Below are 16,485 nucleotides of genomic sequence, written 5' to 3'. Positions count from 1 at the left end.
TGGCTCAAGGTCAGCCTCCTGTCCACCAGACCCCAAGGTCCTTCTCCCCAGAGCTGCTCTCCAGCAGATCAACCCCAACACACAAGCATTCAGCAATTTTATTCAACGACATCCCCCAATCCCTCCAAATTGAGCTTTTTAAAAATTGTAATCCATCAGCTATAGCCCAGTGTTCATAAACCCTTCAAGAAATCCTCACCATGAGTATACAGCCTTGTGGGCAAGGTCACCAGAGCTTTGAAGCTCTCTGGAATTGGGATGATTTGGTAAAGTCACCACCAAGCTTAGGCTCTCGAGCTGTGTCACCCTTCCCTTATGGACCAAGCCTGATGGCTGTGGAGAACAGGACTGCTGGAGCCCAGACCATGCCATTAGCCATTCTTCTAATGTTTCCAACACATGCTATCAATAATTAATGCAGTGAGATTCAAGCCCTGACCTTCCTCTGAACAGCAAACAAAGTCAACCATTAAAGAAAATTGAAAGTTCTTCCTCAGGAAAGAAAGAGAGAAACAAAACCCAGGCCTGGCAGCCTCCTGCGAAGAGAAGAGCAAGTGGGACAACCTGCAGAAATGCTTTGGGCTTCTCGTTCCCATTTCCATGTGGAGCAGTTGCCCCAAGGACCACCACAGGGCCAAGCAGTGGGAGACCCTCCTCAAACATCCCAGAGTTGGACAGACCCCCCAGGAGAACCAACAAGTCAACACCAGAGTGGGAAGACAAGTTCAGCTCTTCTCCAACCACCTGGACATGGATGCTCCACAGGACACTGTGCATTTTCAATTACTTAGCAAGGAATTCTGATTTTCATCCTACCTTTCCCTCTTCCTTCTCCTGTATTTTTTTTTAAAGACCTGCTCTAGAAAGCGACGAGTATTTCAGCAAGAAACATTGTCAGTGAGAAATTGGCTTGAAATAACCCCAGGTGACCTCACTGCCAACTTCAGCAAGATCAAGGACCTGTTATCACCTTTTGAATCCACTTCTACACGGTCTCTGCAAACAGTCCCTTTGCACTGGGACCTTCCCCTTCAAGCTGACCCTCCAGCCACTGAGGAACAGCCTCCTCCTCCTTGTCACCATCTTCCAGATAACACCAACACTGTGGATAAGAGCTTTGCTTCTAAGAATTATTTAAGTGGGGTCCTTAATGACACTGGGATATTCCCACACTGCCATTTCTATCTATTTTTTCTGCACATTGTTGCAAGTTCCTCCATAGCCTGCTTGCTCCCAACTAGACCCACATACACATACCCAACATGCTCGTAAATCCCTGTCATTCTCTGCTGATCAACACATAAGTCTCACCAGCAGTTTGATATCAAACCCCCAGAGAAGAGATTTCAAACATTGGGCAGATGAATCTGATGGAAAGTCCTCAGTAAGAAGCACTGTTCTCCCATCCCAAACCTCCACTGCCCAAGAAGATCACCTCAATCCACACAGGAATGGTAGGGCTCAAACACGGAACGGTTTGGGTTGGGAGGGACCTTCAAGATCATCTACATCCAATCCCCTGCATGGGCAGGGACACCTCCCACCAGCCCAGGCTGCTCCAAGCCCCATCCAACCTGCCCTTCAACACTGCCAGGGATGGGGCAGCCACAGCTTCCCTGGGCAACCTGGGCCAGGCTCTCACCACCCTCACAGCCAAGAATTTCCTCCTCATGTCCAACCTCAATCTCCCTCTCCACTTTTAATCCCTCCCCCCTTGTCCTCTCCCTCCCTGCCCTTGTCCCAAGTCCCTCCCCACCTTTCCTGGAGCCCCTTCAGGCACTGGAAGGTGCTCTAAGGTCAATCATCTCCAGATAGTTAATTCAATCCTTTAGGAGAGGAGGTATTTTTTTTTCCCCAAGACTGAAGATCTGTTTCCTACTTTGGGAAATAAACTGCAGGGTTCTCATAAATTTTGAACATCTGCCATGTCCTCTACTGACTTCAAACTGCCTCAGCACTGAGGCTTTGGAGATGACAGCCAGCCTACTCCCAGGAACATGCTTAATCTTTTATACAAAAACACCACCACCACAACAGTCAACACGTCAAGTGCAAAGAAAAGAAAACAGAGTGCACAACACCAGCATTTTATCTAAGAAGCCCAGGTTGGCCAGAATCCAAGGCCAGCTTGAGCAGAAAGAAACAGTGTGACCTCTCAGATTGTTTTCTTCTCCTGGCTGTTCTGGAGGTTTGGCCAAAGGAAGGTGGAGTAGCACAAGTTGTCTGAAGCAATCAAAACCCAGCCTGCAAAGAGGAGAGCCTCCCAGGTCTTCTGCTGGGTGCTATCTGGTGGCCACACCAAGCACACCTCTTTGTGAAAAAGGCAGAGTTCTACATTAGCTCTACATTAGTCCTACATGTCTTTGGGGTATTCCTCAGATTAAGAATAGGCTCCTGGAGCAGGCAGGAACCACCCACCTTCTAAGCAGAGGCTCCAAAAACTAGGCCAGTCAGATAAAGAGGCCACAGGAGACCTGCAGAAGACATTTACTGGACCTGTACCAAGATACCCCAGAAAGCAGATGATCTGGTGATACCCATCTGTACCTGTCTGCACTATTTCCAGCTGCACCTCAGCACTGTCACTCACATGCACGTGCAGTTTGCTTTCTTCTAGGGTTTGGTGTTTACTCTGCACTAAAAAAAAGACCAGGAAAATATCACCAGGATCTGGGAAGAGAAATGCTGCTGAATCCTGCTCCTCAGCAGCAACACGTGGACATTGAGGGGCTGATTCAGTCCTGCATGGAGAGTCAGGACAAGATCAGACCCCAGGGGCAGTCAGAACTAGCAGCTCTCAGTCCAGTTTCAGTCTGATCTGAAATTCAGCCATTTGGGTCATCCACAGATTTCATTTTTAAAGCTTTTCAAAGGAAGTCATGAAGTCTGGACCATCAGCAGCAGAATTTAGTACAGACCTTCTGGGTGAGGGCTGGCAGCTTGCCTCACCTTCATGAGGCATCACTAAATATTTAAGACTTAGGAGAGAAATATTTCCCAATCACTTTCAAGTTGTAAAATACCATTTGCACCTTAGAGCACCATTAGACCTTAGAGCACCTCCCAGTGCCTGAAGGGGCTCCAGGAAAGCTGGGGAGGGGCTTGGGACAAGGGCAGGGAGGGAGAGGACAAGGGGGATGGATGAAAACTGGAAGAGGGGAGATTGAGGTGAGATATGTGGAATAAATTCTTCCCTGTGAGGGTGGTGAGAGCCTGGCCCAGGTTGCCCAGGGAAGCTGTGGCTGCCCCATCCCTGGCAGTGTTGAAGGGCAGGTTGGATGGGGCTTGGAGCAACCTGGGCTGGTGGGAGGTGTCCCTGCCCATGCAGGGGGGTTGGATCTAGATGATCTTGAAGGTCCCTCCCAACCCAAACCATTCCATGATTCTACAATGAATTGTCCCACCTGATCCGAGCATGACTTGGTGTGGATCAAGGTGGGAAAGAGCCACTATCAAGCTACCATCCCCATTTTCACCTCATTAAGTTTGCTAAGGGAGTTTCATCAGCAGTTATCAACCCCAGCTGCTTACTCACCCAGTTTATCTGTGGACTCCAACCTTTAATACCCTCCTGGTACACCCAGAAAAGCCACAGATTTGCAGCCAAGTCTACACCTTCCTCTCGTGACAGAAATTATGCTACCAAAAAACCTACACAAAGATCTTCTCCATCCACCAAAGCACAGGAAGAAGGCTCTAAAACCTGCATGTCCCAGCTGATCCCTGGGCTGTTGTTCTCTTGCATTCTAAGATGTATGAGCCATTCACTGATTTTTGTTGATTAAGGAAAAATACACTAATAGCTGCCAACTTACTGCAGTTTAGGCTGTTCCAGCTCCAGTTCACTGCCCCTCAATAAGAGACCAGAGAGAGAAAAATCTTTGTATCTTAGACCAGGAATCCATAACAACTTCTGTGACTAAAAGCATTCTGGAAGGACAAGCTCCTCATCCAGCCCGGGTGAATAACAGAGGAATTATTTTTGGAATCCAATTTAGACACTGCACATTGACTTTGGGAAGTAAGTAAGAAGAAGAAATAAGCTCAAAGCAGGACAAAGATACACCATCAACTTCAGTTGGGCAACCCCACCCCTTACCAAAGTACCTGCTCATTCTGGAAGGTATCAAAGATCTTCATAAAGCTATTTCCACTTTGTCCACAAGTGCTTTCATTTCAAATTCAATTCCTACCCTTTTCCTTCGTTTCACTTTCCCTAAGGTGATTGTTTTGTAAGGGAAAAGCTTTCCTCTAATGCTTTGTCATACAAAAACACAAGCTGTTAATCTCTGAGTGCTTGTTATTAGCAGCTCAGGAGAGTATTGATCACACAAGCACTGGTCTATATTCAGCAACCCATGCTGATGAGGACTGCAAGAGGAGTTCTGCTGACTCTTTCATGATGTCTTTGGAAATGGTTCCCACTCCACAATTAAGGTAACCCTGCTACAAAGCTTTTTTTAGTAGGATGTTAATTGCAGCTGCAACGTTACCAGTGTGACTTCAACCATCCTTCAGGAATCCCTGGAACACCTTCCCCTGACATGGAAGAATGGATTTTCCACCACACAGGGTGAAACTTAGTAACCCCTCCTCCAGTGGCAGGGAGGAGAACACTTGAGCTGCTGAACCCCAGAAGCCCTCAGCACAGCCCCAAACCCCCCTGCAATGTCTCTGCTCTATAAAGAAAGAGGCCAGGGTTCCTTTCTGTTAGGGAGCTGCTGCTCACCACCCTCTGTACCACCCCATGGTGCTTTCCATTCAGACACCCACTGCTGTTCCATCCCTTTCCAGAGCTGTGGTGCTGCAGCTCTGTGCACAATGCAGCTCTCACCTACCAAGCTAGGGAGAACCTCAAAATGAGCCAGCACCATGTGCTGGAGCCCAGAAACCAACCCTGTCCTGGGTTGCATCCCCAGCAACATGGAGAGCAGGGCCAGGGAAGGGATTGTCCCATCTGCTCAGCTCTGGGGAGACCATCCTGGAGAACTGTGTCCAGTTCTGGAACCCCCAACATAAGAAGGACTTGGAGCTCCTGGAGAGAGTCCAGAGAAGGCCACACAGATGACCCAAGGGCTGGAGCAGCTCTGCTCTGGAGACAGGCTGGGAGAGTTGGGGGGTTCAGCCTGGAGAGGAGAAGGCTCCAGGGAGACCTTAGAGCACCTTCCAGTGCCTGAAGGGGCTCCAGGAAAGCTGGGGAGGGGCTTGGGACAAGGGCAGGGAGGGAGAGAACAAGGGGGGATGGATTAAAACTGGAAGGGAGGAGATTTAGGTTGGACACGAGGAGGAAATTCTTGGCTGTGAGGGTGGTGAGAGCCTGGCCCAGGTTGCCCAGGGAAGCTGTGGCTGCCCCAGCCCTGGCAGTGTTGAAGGGCAGGTTGGATGGGGCTTGGAGCAACCTGGGCTGGTGGGAGGTGTCCCTGCCCATGCAGGGGGCTGGAACCAGATGGTCTTTAAGGTCCCTTCCAACCCAAACCATTCTGTGATTTTTTCCAGCACAACCCTGTCTTCCTCATTTTTTGATCCTGCTCCTACACCCCCTTCCTACCCACCACCTCACCCATGCAAGAAACACAGCCCTGCAAAACTCAGCCTCCTCCTGGTTATCAAGGTTTGGATCGCACCACATTTTACCCAGCTCTGCTAAATGAGCATCAGCTCCACCTCCCAGCTCGTGCTCATGATGGGCAACTCCTCCAGGACAGGAGGGCCAGCAGGAGAGCACACTGCATGAAACCCTGTTGTTTGAAGCAACTCCCAGCAGGAATTGCTATAATGCCACTGAGAAGCCAGTGCAGGGGTTGAGGATGAACAAGAGGAAAATCATGCACACACACACCAGCAGCTGCTGGTACAAAAGAACTTATCACCACTTAGCACTTTGCTAAAACTTATCACTTTGCTAAATCACACTGTCCCATCATCCTATTCCACCCCAGACCCTTCTGCTTCCAGTTTAACTGTACAATTATACCATTGTTCTTCATAGCACAATTACCCAAACACAAACCACTCCATTTGAGCTGCCGAATTTTCTTCCTTCTATTTTTTTTTCCTTCCTGCTGCAGATCACTTAGAAGTAAACTCACTCAAGACTCATTTAATAACACCCCCCCACTAACGTGCACGTGTACTAAGGCAGCAATTTAGTCACTTAAGGATGACTAGGTTGTCTTCCAGAGCCCCTCCCTGCCTGAGCCCCACCACACCATGATAATGAGCATGTAAATTAGCAATGACACTCTCAGAAAGATTGGAGGTCACTTCAAGCCTGCTCGGGTGGCTCACAAAAGCCCTCCTTTCTGCAGCCACCAGCACAGCACTGATGTTATCACCACTTCAGTGAACCCCTGGAACAGCCTCGGGTCACTCGATGATGCAGTTCAGGAAAGAAGGGCACTATTATTTTTAGCAACAAAAGCAGAATTATGAGATGTTTTTTTAAAAAAAATAAGAAAAAAATTGCACAACCCACAAAACGTCCTCTAGAAAGGATGAATGCTCCCTACAGAGGCAGAGCTCTACACCTCCAAGGCAGGGTTACTTACTACTTTTAATCACTTCCAACTGATGATTTGAGAAGTCTGGGGTTTCCCACTTATTCCCAGGGTCTCCTTATCAGTCCAACTCACACAGAGCTCTTAAATCAGGAGACAGCAGCAGAGCCTGCAGGACGCTGCAGATGGTATCAAGACACAAGCTCAGCCTCTAGGCTCAGTTTCCTTGTTGCATTTCAGAGATGTTTTTGTGGTTTAATGAACCGAAACCAGACTCGGCTTCACTCTGTGCTCTGAGAACAGCTCAGGCTCCTGGTGCCATTTCAAGAGATCTCCTGGCTGCAGGACACAGCCCTGGTGTCTGCCTCATTCAAGGCCCACAACTCTGGCAGCTTGCTAATGAGAGACAGATTTTTGCAAACTCCTTTTCTGTTACAGCACAATTTAAGGCTTAAAAAAAATATAATCAATCTACTAGAAAAGTAATGAATTCCTGTTCTACCTCAAGGCAACTGGCAGAGGAATAAAGGCCCTGTGCTGCTCTCCATCCCCCTGCTGTGATGAAGCAGCACCAGGGCTGCTCCAGGCCCTTCTGCCTGTACAACTTCATCACTTGAGAAACCTCAAGTGCACTTCAGGAATCAAGGTGTTTTATTTAAGCATCAGCTAAGGGCTGAAAATGACCACAGGCTCAACATGGCACGGGAGAGCCAGCAGTGATAATCTGATGCCTGGGACAGGATAAGGAGATCATCTTCCCTGTAAACACTGCCTGCTACACAGGTCATCAGGCACCTTGCTGAATACCTGAGGGATCTTATGTCTTAAATCTTCTTGCACAGGCAGGTTCAGTTAACCAGGCTTCAGCTTTGAAGGCTGAACTTTGACTAACAGGCTCAAGTGTCTGAGCCCGATTCCTTCTAAACCAGTAACTCTTAATCAGACACGGGCCAGTCCAGCAGGAGCGTGGGCTCCACCAGGCACTTGCCTTGGCTTTGCTGTTCTCAACAGACACTCAGTACATGGGAACATAAAGAACTACAAATCAGCACCTAGACATTTGAGAATTGTGTCCAGGTCTGGAACTCCCAACATAAGGACATGGAGCTCCTGGAGTGAGTCCAGAAGAGGCCACAGAGATGATCCAAGGTTGGAGCAGCTCTGCTCTGGAGCCAGGCTGGGAGAGTTGGGGTGTTCAGCCTGGAGAAGAGAAGGCTCCAGGGAGACCTTAGAGCACCTGCCAGTGCCTGAAGGGGCTCCAGGAAAGCTGGGGAGGGGCTTGGGACAAGGGCAGGAACGGAGAGAACAAGGGGGGATGGATTAAAACTGGCAGAGGGGAGATTGAGGTTGGACATGAGGAGGAAATTCTTTGCTGTGAGGGTGGTGAGAGCCTGGCCCAGGTTGCCCAGGGAAGCTGTGGCTGCCCCATCCCTGGCAGTGTTGAAGGGCAGGTTGGATGGGGCTTGGAGCAGCCTGGGCTGGTGGGAGGTGTCCCTGCCCATACAGGGGGATTGGATGTAGATGATCTTGAAGGTCCCTTCCAACCCAAACCAGTCTATGATTCTTCAGTGGAAGAAGCCAGTCTCAATCCCAAAGGAAAGCAATCTCACAATGCAAAAGAAATCTGTTGCCTTTTACCCACTGAAGCAGGAGAGTATCACCCAAGCACAATACAGATTTTTCAGACTATATTACCTCTCATAAAGAAGAAACCCCCCTCTCTCTTTCCTCTAGAAAGCTGCACCCCTGCAGTTAATCCTGACTTTGGAATCCTGACAAGCCAGTGTACAAAAGAGATGAGTACGATCCTTTCTCAGAAGAGGGGACAAAAAGGAATCCTGACAATCCCTCTGGGGAAGAAATTCATGCTGCAATTAGAGCCGTAATAAAATATTAAGCCAAACTGCTAAAAATACACCCAGACTTGCAGACCCAGCCACAAACTTGGAGGTGCTGAAGCAAAGGGAAGATCATTGGGAGTCTGAATGCAAAGTGCTGGGAACTGGTAAAATAAATATCATAGCGGGCATGATCCACACAGGGGAGGGATCAAGGAAGATTAGGGCAAAAAAGATTAATAAGGAATTGGTGATGGTGCTGGAAGAGACTGAAACACTTCAGGTGGAGTCAAAGTTCTCAGTCTGTAAATATAAAAATAGAAAAGGAGGTAAAAAAAGCACTCAGAGACACACACAAGTGTGTGTAGGGGTTATGGCTGGAAACAAGTTGCTTTAGCACAGAGACATCTCTCTTTGAACATGAGGGGCCCAGGCTTGGAGGAGCTGCATCATTCCTGACCTTCCAGAGGAGGGAGGGTCTGGCTGGAGAACCCACCCCATTTCTGACCACAGTAAGAAGCCCCAGGGGATGTCCAGGTGATGAAGCTACTTCTTGAGCACCATCGGTAGGAGAAAAAGCCAACTGCTCCACACTTTACCTCTATAAATGGTATTCTAAGCCTTTCATTTTGACAAAACAAAGGTGGCAAGCACCTAATTTTTTGATCCAGAAGTAGAAGATTGTCATGTTAAAACCTGGGATGCAGCAGTGACCCAAATACAAACATAGTTAGTTACTAAGGGGAAACACCTGCTGATTGATCAAGGGCATTGGAGGAAATTCTTGGCTGTGAGGGTGGTGAGAGCCTGGCCCAGGTTGCCCAGGGAAGCTGTGGCTGCCCCATCCCTGGCAGTGTTGAAGGGCAGGTTGGATGGGGCTTGGAGCAACCTGGGCTGGTGGGAGGTGTCCCTGCCCATGCAGGGGGTTGGAACTAGGTGATCTTTAAGGTCCCTTCCAACCCAAACCATTCCATGATTCTCTGATTTGGAAGGATTTCAGGACACAACCCTCCAGCCAGGGATCAGTCTACACAGATAAAAGCTGCATCTCTTACATTTTGCACATCTCAGCATCTATTAAGAGACACAACAACAATCAGAGCAGCTCCTTCTCCCTGATCTAACTGTCATCACCTAATCAAGTGCATTAAAACCTCCAAACACAACAAACTCCTCAGAGCTTTTAGGTACCAGCTCACTGAGCCATCTCTTTCCAGGGCCCACTGTGTGAGCCCAGCAGCTTATGCCAGATTTTAATGCTTTCCTCCTAAAATAAACCCAACAACCACCACTCATCCATCACCAGATTGCTGTGATCACCATCGAGCTGATCCTCAAGCTAGTTCAGTAGGCCCTGAGGCTCCATAATTTTGCTTTAATACCTTTTAATCCATCTGGAGACAGTGCAGCCCACATTTAACTACCCAGGTCTTTGAAATATGGCACCTGGACCCTGGTTAAGAGATCCTAAAAGGTACCATGGACACCAATAGAACTAAATCAGCTATTTTTTTCAGAGATTAAGCTTTTATTCTGTGGGAGGCAGCTTGAACAGCCACACTTGAATCCAGCCTGCCCGGGACAAAGTCAGCTCTGATTCCCCTTTCTTCTACTTCTGCCAAAAGGAACAGGCAGGTCCAACCTTCCCCCAGGGCCACCACAGAGAGATGCCACCACCAAGGGTGTCACCACAGGCAGAGCTTCCCCCTCTGGCCATGCACCAAACTGTCCTGTGCTCCACAGCTCTTGCTGCAGAACTGGGGAGCACAGAAAAGAGTTCAGCAGGATGAAGTCTCAGCTCCAATTTCATGGTTTAATAAAGCTGGGATAATAAAGGGGCACAGAAAGTTACGTGTCTTGAAGGCCAAAAAGGGAAGCCAGATGTTTGAGCCAAGGCTAGAACTTTGAAGTTCCTATTCTCTCATTTCTCTACTCAGTCAAGTGAGTCAGAATGGTTTTGCAAAGGGTTGATGTATTTTTTTTTTCATGTACTTGAAGGGGATATACAGCAAGGTGACAGAACTTCAGCCTACTGCTCCACAGTGGTCTAGTTTTGATGCTGCCCATCAGCCAGCAGAGTTGGAGCAGGGCAGGGGATGACCCAATGCAGCTCCCTCTCGGCCTCCAAAGCCTTCACCAAGCAGGGGCCACCTCCTCACCAGGAGCAAGGGCTCCCTGCCTGCCTCAGGACCAGGGAACAGGCTCAGGGAGCTCTACCACCTTCTCCATCTCTTGTCATGGGAAGACAACCCCATAGCTCACCTGCCTCAGGACCAGGCAACAGGCCTAAAGCAGGACACAAGTGTGAGTGAAGCATCCCCAGCATGACAGGCCAGCCAGGCAGCTCCTGCAAAAGCCAGAACATGCTGCTGCCTCCTGCCACAATCATGTCCTCAGCCACCAGGTCCCAAAAACCCAGTTCCCAGCCCACAGAGCTGACCCAGTCTTAGTGCCACCAGCTCAGATACAGAATAAATGAGCTCTTTTGGTCATTCAGCAGCAAGTTCCTTGGTAACCAGGAGTGCCAGAACACCCTCTGGATCACCAGCAACACCTGCCTGGATGTGCTGCAGCCCAGACACACTTTACTCCTTAGCAAATCAAAGGTTCAAACCACCACCAGGTCTCCAAGGGAAGCTTTAAGCATAAAAATCATGAGAGCACCTACTGCTACAAAAATATTGGAAGGTGATAATAGGGGCTATAAAAAAAAAAAAGCTAAGATGTTGCTGTGGGAAACTTGAAGATCCAAGCTACACATGCCTAGTTTCATTTTTGCCTCTTGCAGGAGGGGGACACAAGCTCCTGTGGATCTGCTGCTCCTTCTGCTTCCCACTTAGCTACACATTCAAGAGGCCTGGTGACAACCTGAAAGAAGTGGGACTTGTTTTGTAACTAAACCAAACCCTTTTGAGAGGCCTGTTTGCCAGTCTCTGAGTGAAGGGTTGACTTGAAAGGTGCTGCCTATCACACCAGCATTTCCTGGAAGAAGTCCCTCTTCCTAAGCTGTTCCTAAGCTGGCAGGATACAAATCCCAGATAATGGAAGAATACATTTGCTAGGAGGTAATCACCTGCCTTCCAAACTCACATGGGAGTCAGGAATGCACACTCCAGGTGACTGGTACGTTCAGGAAATCATAACTGAGCTCTGACAGCTTCTGAGGTGGCTCATCTTTGCTACTGGAAGGAGGAAAAGGGTGAAAGACTGGGTGATGAAACAGGGTATCTGGATGCAAACCAAATGCACTCAAGGGCTAGTTCCAGAAACAATATTTATTTTGAAGCTGTTCAGTAAAATTATGTAGAAGGATCCTAGAAGCTGACTAGGAAACTATGTTAACACTTCCTGCTGTGTTGAAGAAAAGCTTGAAGAGTTCCACCTGAGCACAGAAGTTGGGGTGGGTTACTCTGTGTTTAGAAGTCAACCTGACTCCACAGAAACCTGCTTGAGAAGCCTGTGTTTTACAACACTATTTTATCTACAAACATCACAGAATCATGGACTGGTTTGGGTTGGAAGGGACCTTCAAGATCATCCAGTTCCAACCCCCTGCATGGGCAGGGACACCTCCCACCAGCCCAGGCTGCTCCAAGCCCCATCCAACCTGCCCTTCAACACTGCCAGGGATGGGGCAGCCACAGCTTCCCTGGGCAACCTGGGCCAGGCTCTCACCACCCTCACAGCCAAGAATTCCCTCCTCATGTCCAACCTCAATCTCCCCTCTTCCAGGTTTAATCCATCCCCCTTGTCCTCTCCCTCCCTGCCCTTGTCCCAAGCCCCTCCCCAGCTTTCCTGGAGCCCCTAGACCAGGTTTCTCCAAGCCCCATCCAATCTGCCCTTGAACATGACATGATCAATGCTGACACCTCTTTGTCACAGAAGGCCACAACCCGGGTGCTGAACCACAACTATTCAGCAGACAAGCAACCTGCCTTGGTGGGCTGACACACCACAAGCATGTAGTGACCACCACACGTGGTACAACCAGCAGAAGCTTGACACAGCAGGGCTGCTCTTCACAAATACCTCAGAAAGCCAAAGAATGATTCAAGCTTCCTGTGAGACTAAATAGCTTTGTAGTGATGGTGTAAGATTTCTGGGCCATGAGGGGCACTGAAACACCCTGGAGTGGCAGCTGTTCTGTGACAGATGTAGTCCTGGAGCTGCACATCACTGCTCCCTCCTCCTGCCTTCATGGCTGCTCTGACTTCATTTATTCTTCCCAACATTCCTCCCCAGTTATTCAGGCTCTAACTCATCACTGCTCCCATTGCTTCCTCCCAGTTTATAGAATCACAGAATGGGTTGGAAGGGACCTTAAAGATCATCTAGATCCAACCCCCTGCATGGGCAGGGACACCTCCCACCAGCCCAGGCTGCTCCAAGCCCCATCCAACCTGCCCTTCAACACTGCCAGGGATGGGGCAGCCACAGCTTCCCTGGGCAACCTATTCCTTCACCTCATGGTGAAGAATTTCTTCCTGATGTCTGACCTAAATCTCCCCTCTCTCAGTTTAAAGCCATTCCCCCTTGCCCTGTCACTGCCCTCTCTGGTGAAAAGTCCCTCCCCAGCTGACAGAACCTGCTGCCACAAGCCTGTATTTCTGACAGCAGAGTTCAGTTATGCTGTGTTTGTTCCCAGTGTGCCTCACAGCACCTCATCTTCACACTTTCCCAACTGTCTCCAGGAAGGAGGGCACACGAGCAGCAGAACATGCCCATCTGTGAGCTCCAAGGAAATGGGAACATAAGGACAATCTTGCTCAGCAGTCACATGAAGAGTTACACCAGCAAACTCTGCAGCACAGCCTGAGAACTGCTTCTCAACCTACAAAGCCAGCACACCCAGCTTGTGGCTGAGCCAAACATTGGGTGTTCAAGGTAAAAAAAAAAAAAGAAAACAGTTCTTTTCAGGAGGCTAAAAGTGTGTCTGTATGAAGGTAAGAGGGGAACCAGGAAGTCCTTCTGCCTCTGCAGTTATCACTGCCCACCCTGGGCCACAGAACTGCTCAGAGCTACAGTCTGTTATATCTGACTGGTCTACCTCATTCTTAACCACAGCAATCATTAAGTCTTTGTGACCCAGAGGGATTCACTAAAAAGAACCCACCTCAAGGACATCACCCTCTGTTCTAGCTTTGGCTAAAGCTAAATTCAGAAATTTCTGTCTGGGACACGTGGCAGAGAAGCCAGGGATCAGTTCTGAGCAGGCAGGTACATCCCAGACCCTGGCAGACCCAGCAGCAGCAGGTTGGTACCTGCAGTTACCCAGGAGATGAGGTCCCAGCCCAGCAGGCACCTTGTGGAGCAGCAAGGCCTCCCCGGGGGAACTAAAGAAATTCAACTCAAACAGGCCCCAGAGAGCAAAGCTGCAACAAACCAGCAACACTGCACCAGGACACAACGTGCAGAAGTGATGATTTCAAGCTTCCTGGGTGAAGAAATTCACAACTGCACACCTAGGTGCCAGCTTCCCAAGGAAAAGGGGTGTGAGGCCTGAGGAACGTTCCCTAAAGCAGCCTGAGCTAGAAAGTGGTTCAGAACTAGATCAGTAGCTACTGCCTGTGCCCAGGGGGACCCTCTGGGTGAGGCAGGACAGGAGGCAGCAGCCTCCACCTCCTTCCCTCAGCAGATCCAAGGCTGCCAAACACATCTCTCTTCTTCCTGCTCAACTGCAAAGCACGTGTTTGTGGCTTCCCTTTTGTCACCCCGATCCAGGTGGGGCTAGGAGGTTCCCCCGCAGGTAGGACAGGGGAGAAACAAGAGGAGCAGCTGCTGCCGAGCCCACCACGGCCACATCCTGATACCCTGCAGCCAGATTGCCACCTCCCAGCCCTGCCAGCCTGGCTGCCTGCACAGGCCTGCTCTGCCTGCTTATCAACAGGGAAGGGGGAAAAAAAATAAGAGAAAGAAAGATTGTGCAAATCGAAGCGGGGAAACAAACAAACAAAAAAAAAATCTCTGCTCCCTCTGCCGGGGTGGGATTGCTCAGAACTGCCGCTGCTGCTGGGGGAAGGGCTGCCCGAGAGCAGCACCCCCAGCAGGGCGAGGGAACCGAGCCGGGCCCGCCGCTGATCCCGGGCCAAACGGGAGGCGAGCGGGGAAAGTCCTCGGCAGCCCCCGGAGGAATCCCGCGGTTCCCAACACCCGCCCCCAAGGGCCGGTTTCTGCTTCCAAGGTTCTTTTCCCAGGTCGCTCCCCGTGGCGGCTCTGGGGGTGCAGGCCGCCCTGAAACGCCCCCAACCCCCCCCGTGGCGGCTCTGGGGGTGCAGGCCGCCCTGAACCCCCCAAATCCCCCCCGTGGCGGCTCTGGGGGTGCAGGCCGTCCTGAGCACCCCAAACCCCCTCCCCGTGGCGGCTCTGGGGGTGCAGGCCGCCCTGAGCCCCCCAAATCCCCCCCCCGTGACGGCTCTGGGGGTGCAGGCCGCCCTGAGCCCCCCAAATCCCCCCCCCGTGACGGCTCTGGGGGTGCAGGCCGTCCTGAGCACCCCAAACCCCCTCCCCGTGGCGGCTCTGGGGGTGCAGGCCGCCCCGAACCCCCCCCGGGCCGCCGGGCCCGCGCTGCCCGGCGCTCCCCGCAGCAGGCCCCGCGCTCCCCGGGGGGCAGGCCCCGAGGCGGGGCAGGCCCGGGCCAGGCCGCAGGCCCCAGCAGAGCCCCCCCAGCCCCCTCCCCGCACTCACCATGGCTGCCGGTGGCTCCCGGGGGGAGGGGGGGGAGCGGCTCTAGGCTGGGCCCCGCGCTCCGCTCATCTCACGGCCGGCGGCGGGGCCTCCCCGCCCATGCACCGGCGAGCTCCCGCCGGCCGCGGAGTCCCAGCCACTCCAGCAGGCGGCCTCCCCCACCCGCAGAAACCGCCGCTTCCCAGCCCCCGGGCCTCCCCCGGCCGGTGGGGACGGGGAGTCCCGGGGTGCTGGGAAGGGCCGCTTAGAGGGCAGGCCCGCGGGGACCGGGAGGGAGCGGCGGGAAGGCCGGGCGGGCGGGCAGGGAGGAGGAGCGCGGGGTGTCGGTGCGGCCGGGGCTAGGCCAGGCGCATCCTGCCGCGCACCGGGAGGCGGTGCCGCCCGCCCCGCCCCGCCGGAAGCGGCGCCCTCAGCCAATCAGCGCCCAGGCGGTGGCTCAGGCGCATGCGCACTTCTCCGCCGAGCAACCCCCGCCGCCATCTTGGAGAAGGGCGAGAAGGTGCCCGCCCGGAGTTGCTCCTCACCCCGCCCCCGCGGGTTTGCGCATGCGCCGAAAGGGTCGTCCCGCCCGGCAGGAAGAGGCGGGGGGCGGGGTTGAGTGTGGACACGCCCCTTTGTGGGCGGGGATTGGGCGGGGCCTGTGGGCACGCTCGGGGCGCGTTGCTTAGCAACGGTGCGGCCGCCGCGGCCTGGGCCTGAGCCCCGCCAGGCCCCGCCAGGCCCCGCCAGGCCCCGCCAGGCCCCGCCAGGCCCCGGCCCCCAGGGCCGGCCCTGCCGCCTCCCCGCTCCTTCCCACCTCCCCAGAGACTTCAGACCCACCAGGATGCAGCCTGCGTTCACTGGCTTCATGCCTGTGTAAGTAATTCATTCATTCAAGTGAACTCGGTGGACTCCCACTCCCCCCAACCCCCCCCAAACCCTGCAGGTCCTCACTGGAGCTGTGTGGCATAGAACCCCCTTCCTTAACCATCTCTTCCCACTCCCCAGTTCAACTTGGGGCTCTCTGTGGCCCTCGGTTTTCCAATGGCCAGGAGAGAACGTTAACACAGACATCCAGAACAGCAGGTGAGTTTGAAAGGAAAAAAAGAAATTAAAAGAAGGACACCGAGCCTCTAAGCACTGTCTGAAAAAAAAAATAAAATCAAGATCTGCTGGAGTCCCAACCCCACGAAGTGGATACAATTCAAAATGCTTCTCGTGGTTCCCAGCCTCTCCCAGTTAGAAGGGGTGGCTGAAACTTAAAGGGCTTGAGAGGGGCCAGTATCCATGTGGGGATATTGCAAATGCTCACAGTTCCATGAGAGGATTAAACCAAACAAGAGAGGGAGGAAAATAAACCCTCTGTGGGGGTGTAAACTAACCACGAGGCTCAACAAGCAGATTATGGTTGAGCAGTTCCCTCTCTTCTCCGGGGCAGGTTTCCTTCCACGCCTTCAGCAAAGCCCTGACCCCACGAGCCCCTGTCC

The 16,485-nt window shown here is 52.0% G+C and overlaps 1 protein-coding gene across 5 annotated transcripts in view; it reads right to left on the bottom strand.

The window, feature by feature from the left end:
• The window catches only part of XPO6 (exportin 6), a 60,867-nt gene extending 45,513 nt beyond the window's left edge, over nt 1-15,354 (bottom strand). For 3 of the 5 annotated variants that reach the window (XM_051631893.1, XM_051631895.1, XM_051631896.1), the window contains exon 1: nt 15,020-15,353. In XM_051631893.1, the coding sequence (XP_051487853.1) occupies nt 15,020-15,022 (3 nt within the window). In that variant the 5' untranslated portion in view covers nt 15,023-15,353. Of the gene's footprint in view, nt 1-15,019 lie in introns of all 5 variants that reach the window. The other 2 variants (XM_051631897.1, XM_051631894.1) reach the window with 1 other exon arrangement.
• Between the last annotated feature and the right edge of the window lie 1,131 nt (nt 15,355-16,485).

Source organism: Apus apus, chromosome 14 (genome assembly GCF_020740795.1).
Source record: "Apus apus isolate bApuApu2 chromosome 14, bApuApu2.pri.cur, whole genome shotgun sequence".
Classification (NCBI taxonomy): domain Eukaryota; kingdom Metazoa; phylum Chordata; class Aves; order Apodiformes; family Apodidae; genus Apus; species Apus apus.
The sequence above is the reverse complement of the archived record's forward strand: the minus strand, read 5'-3'. Positions and strand labels throughout refer to the sequence as shown.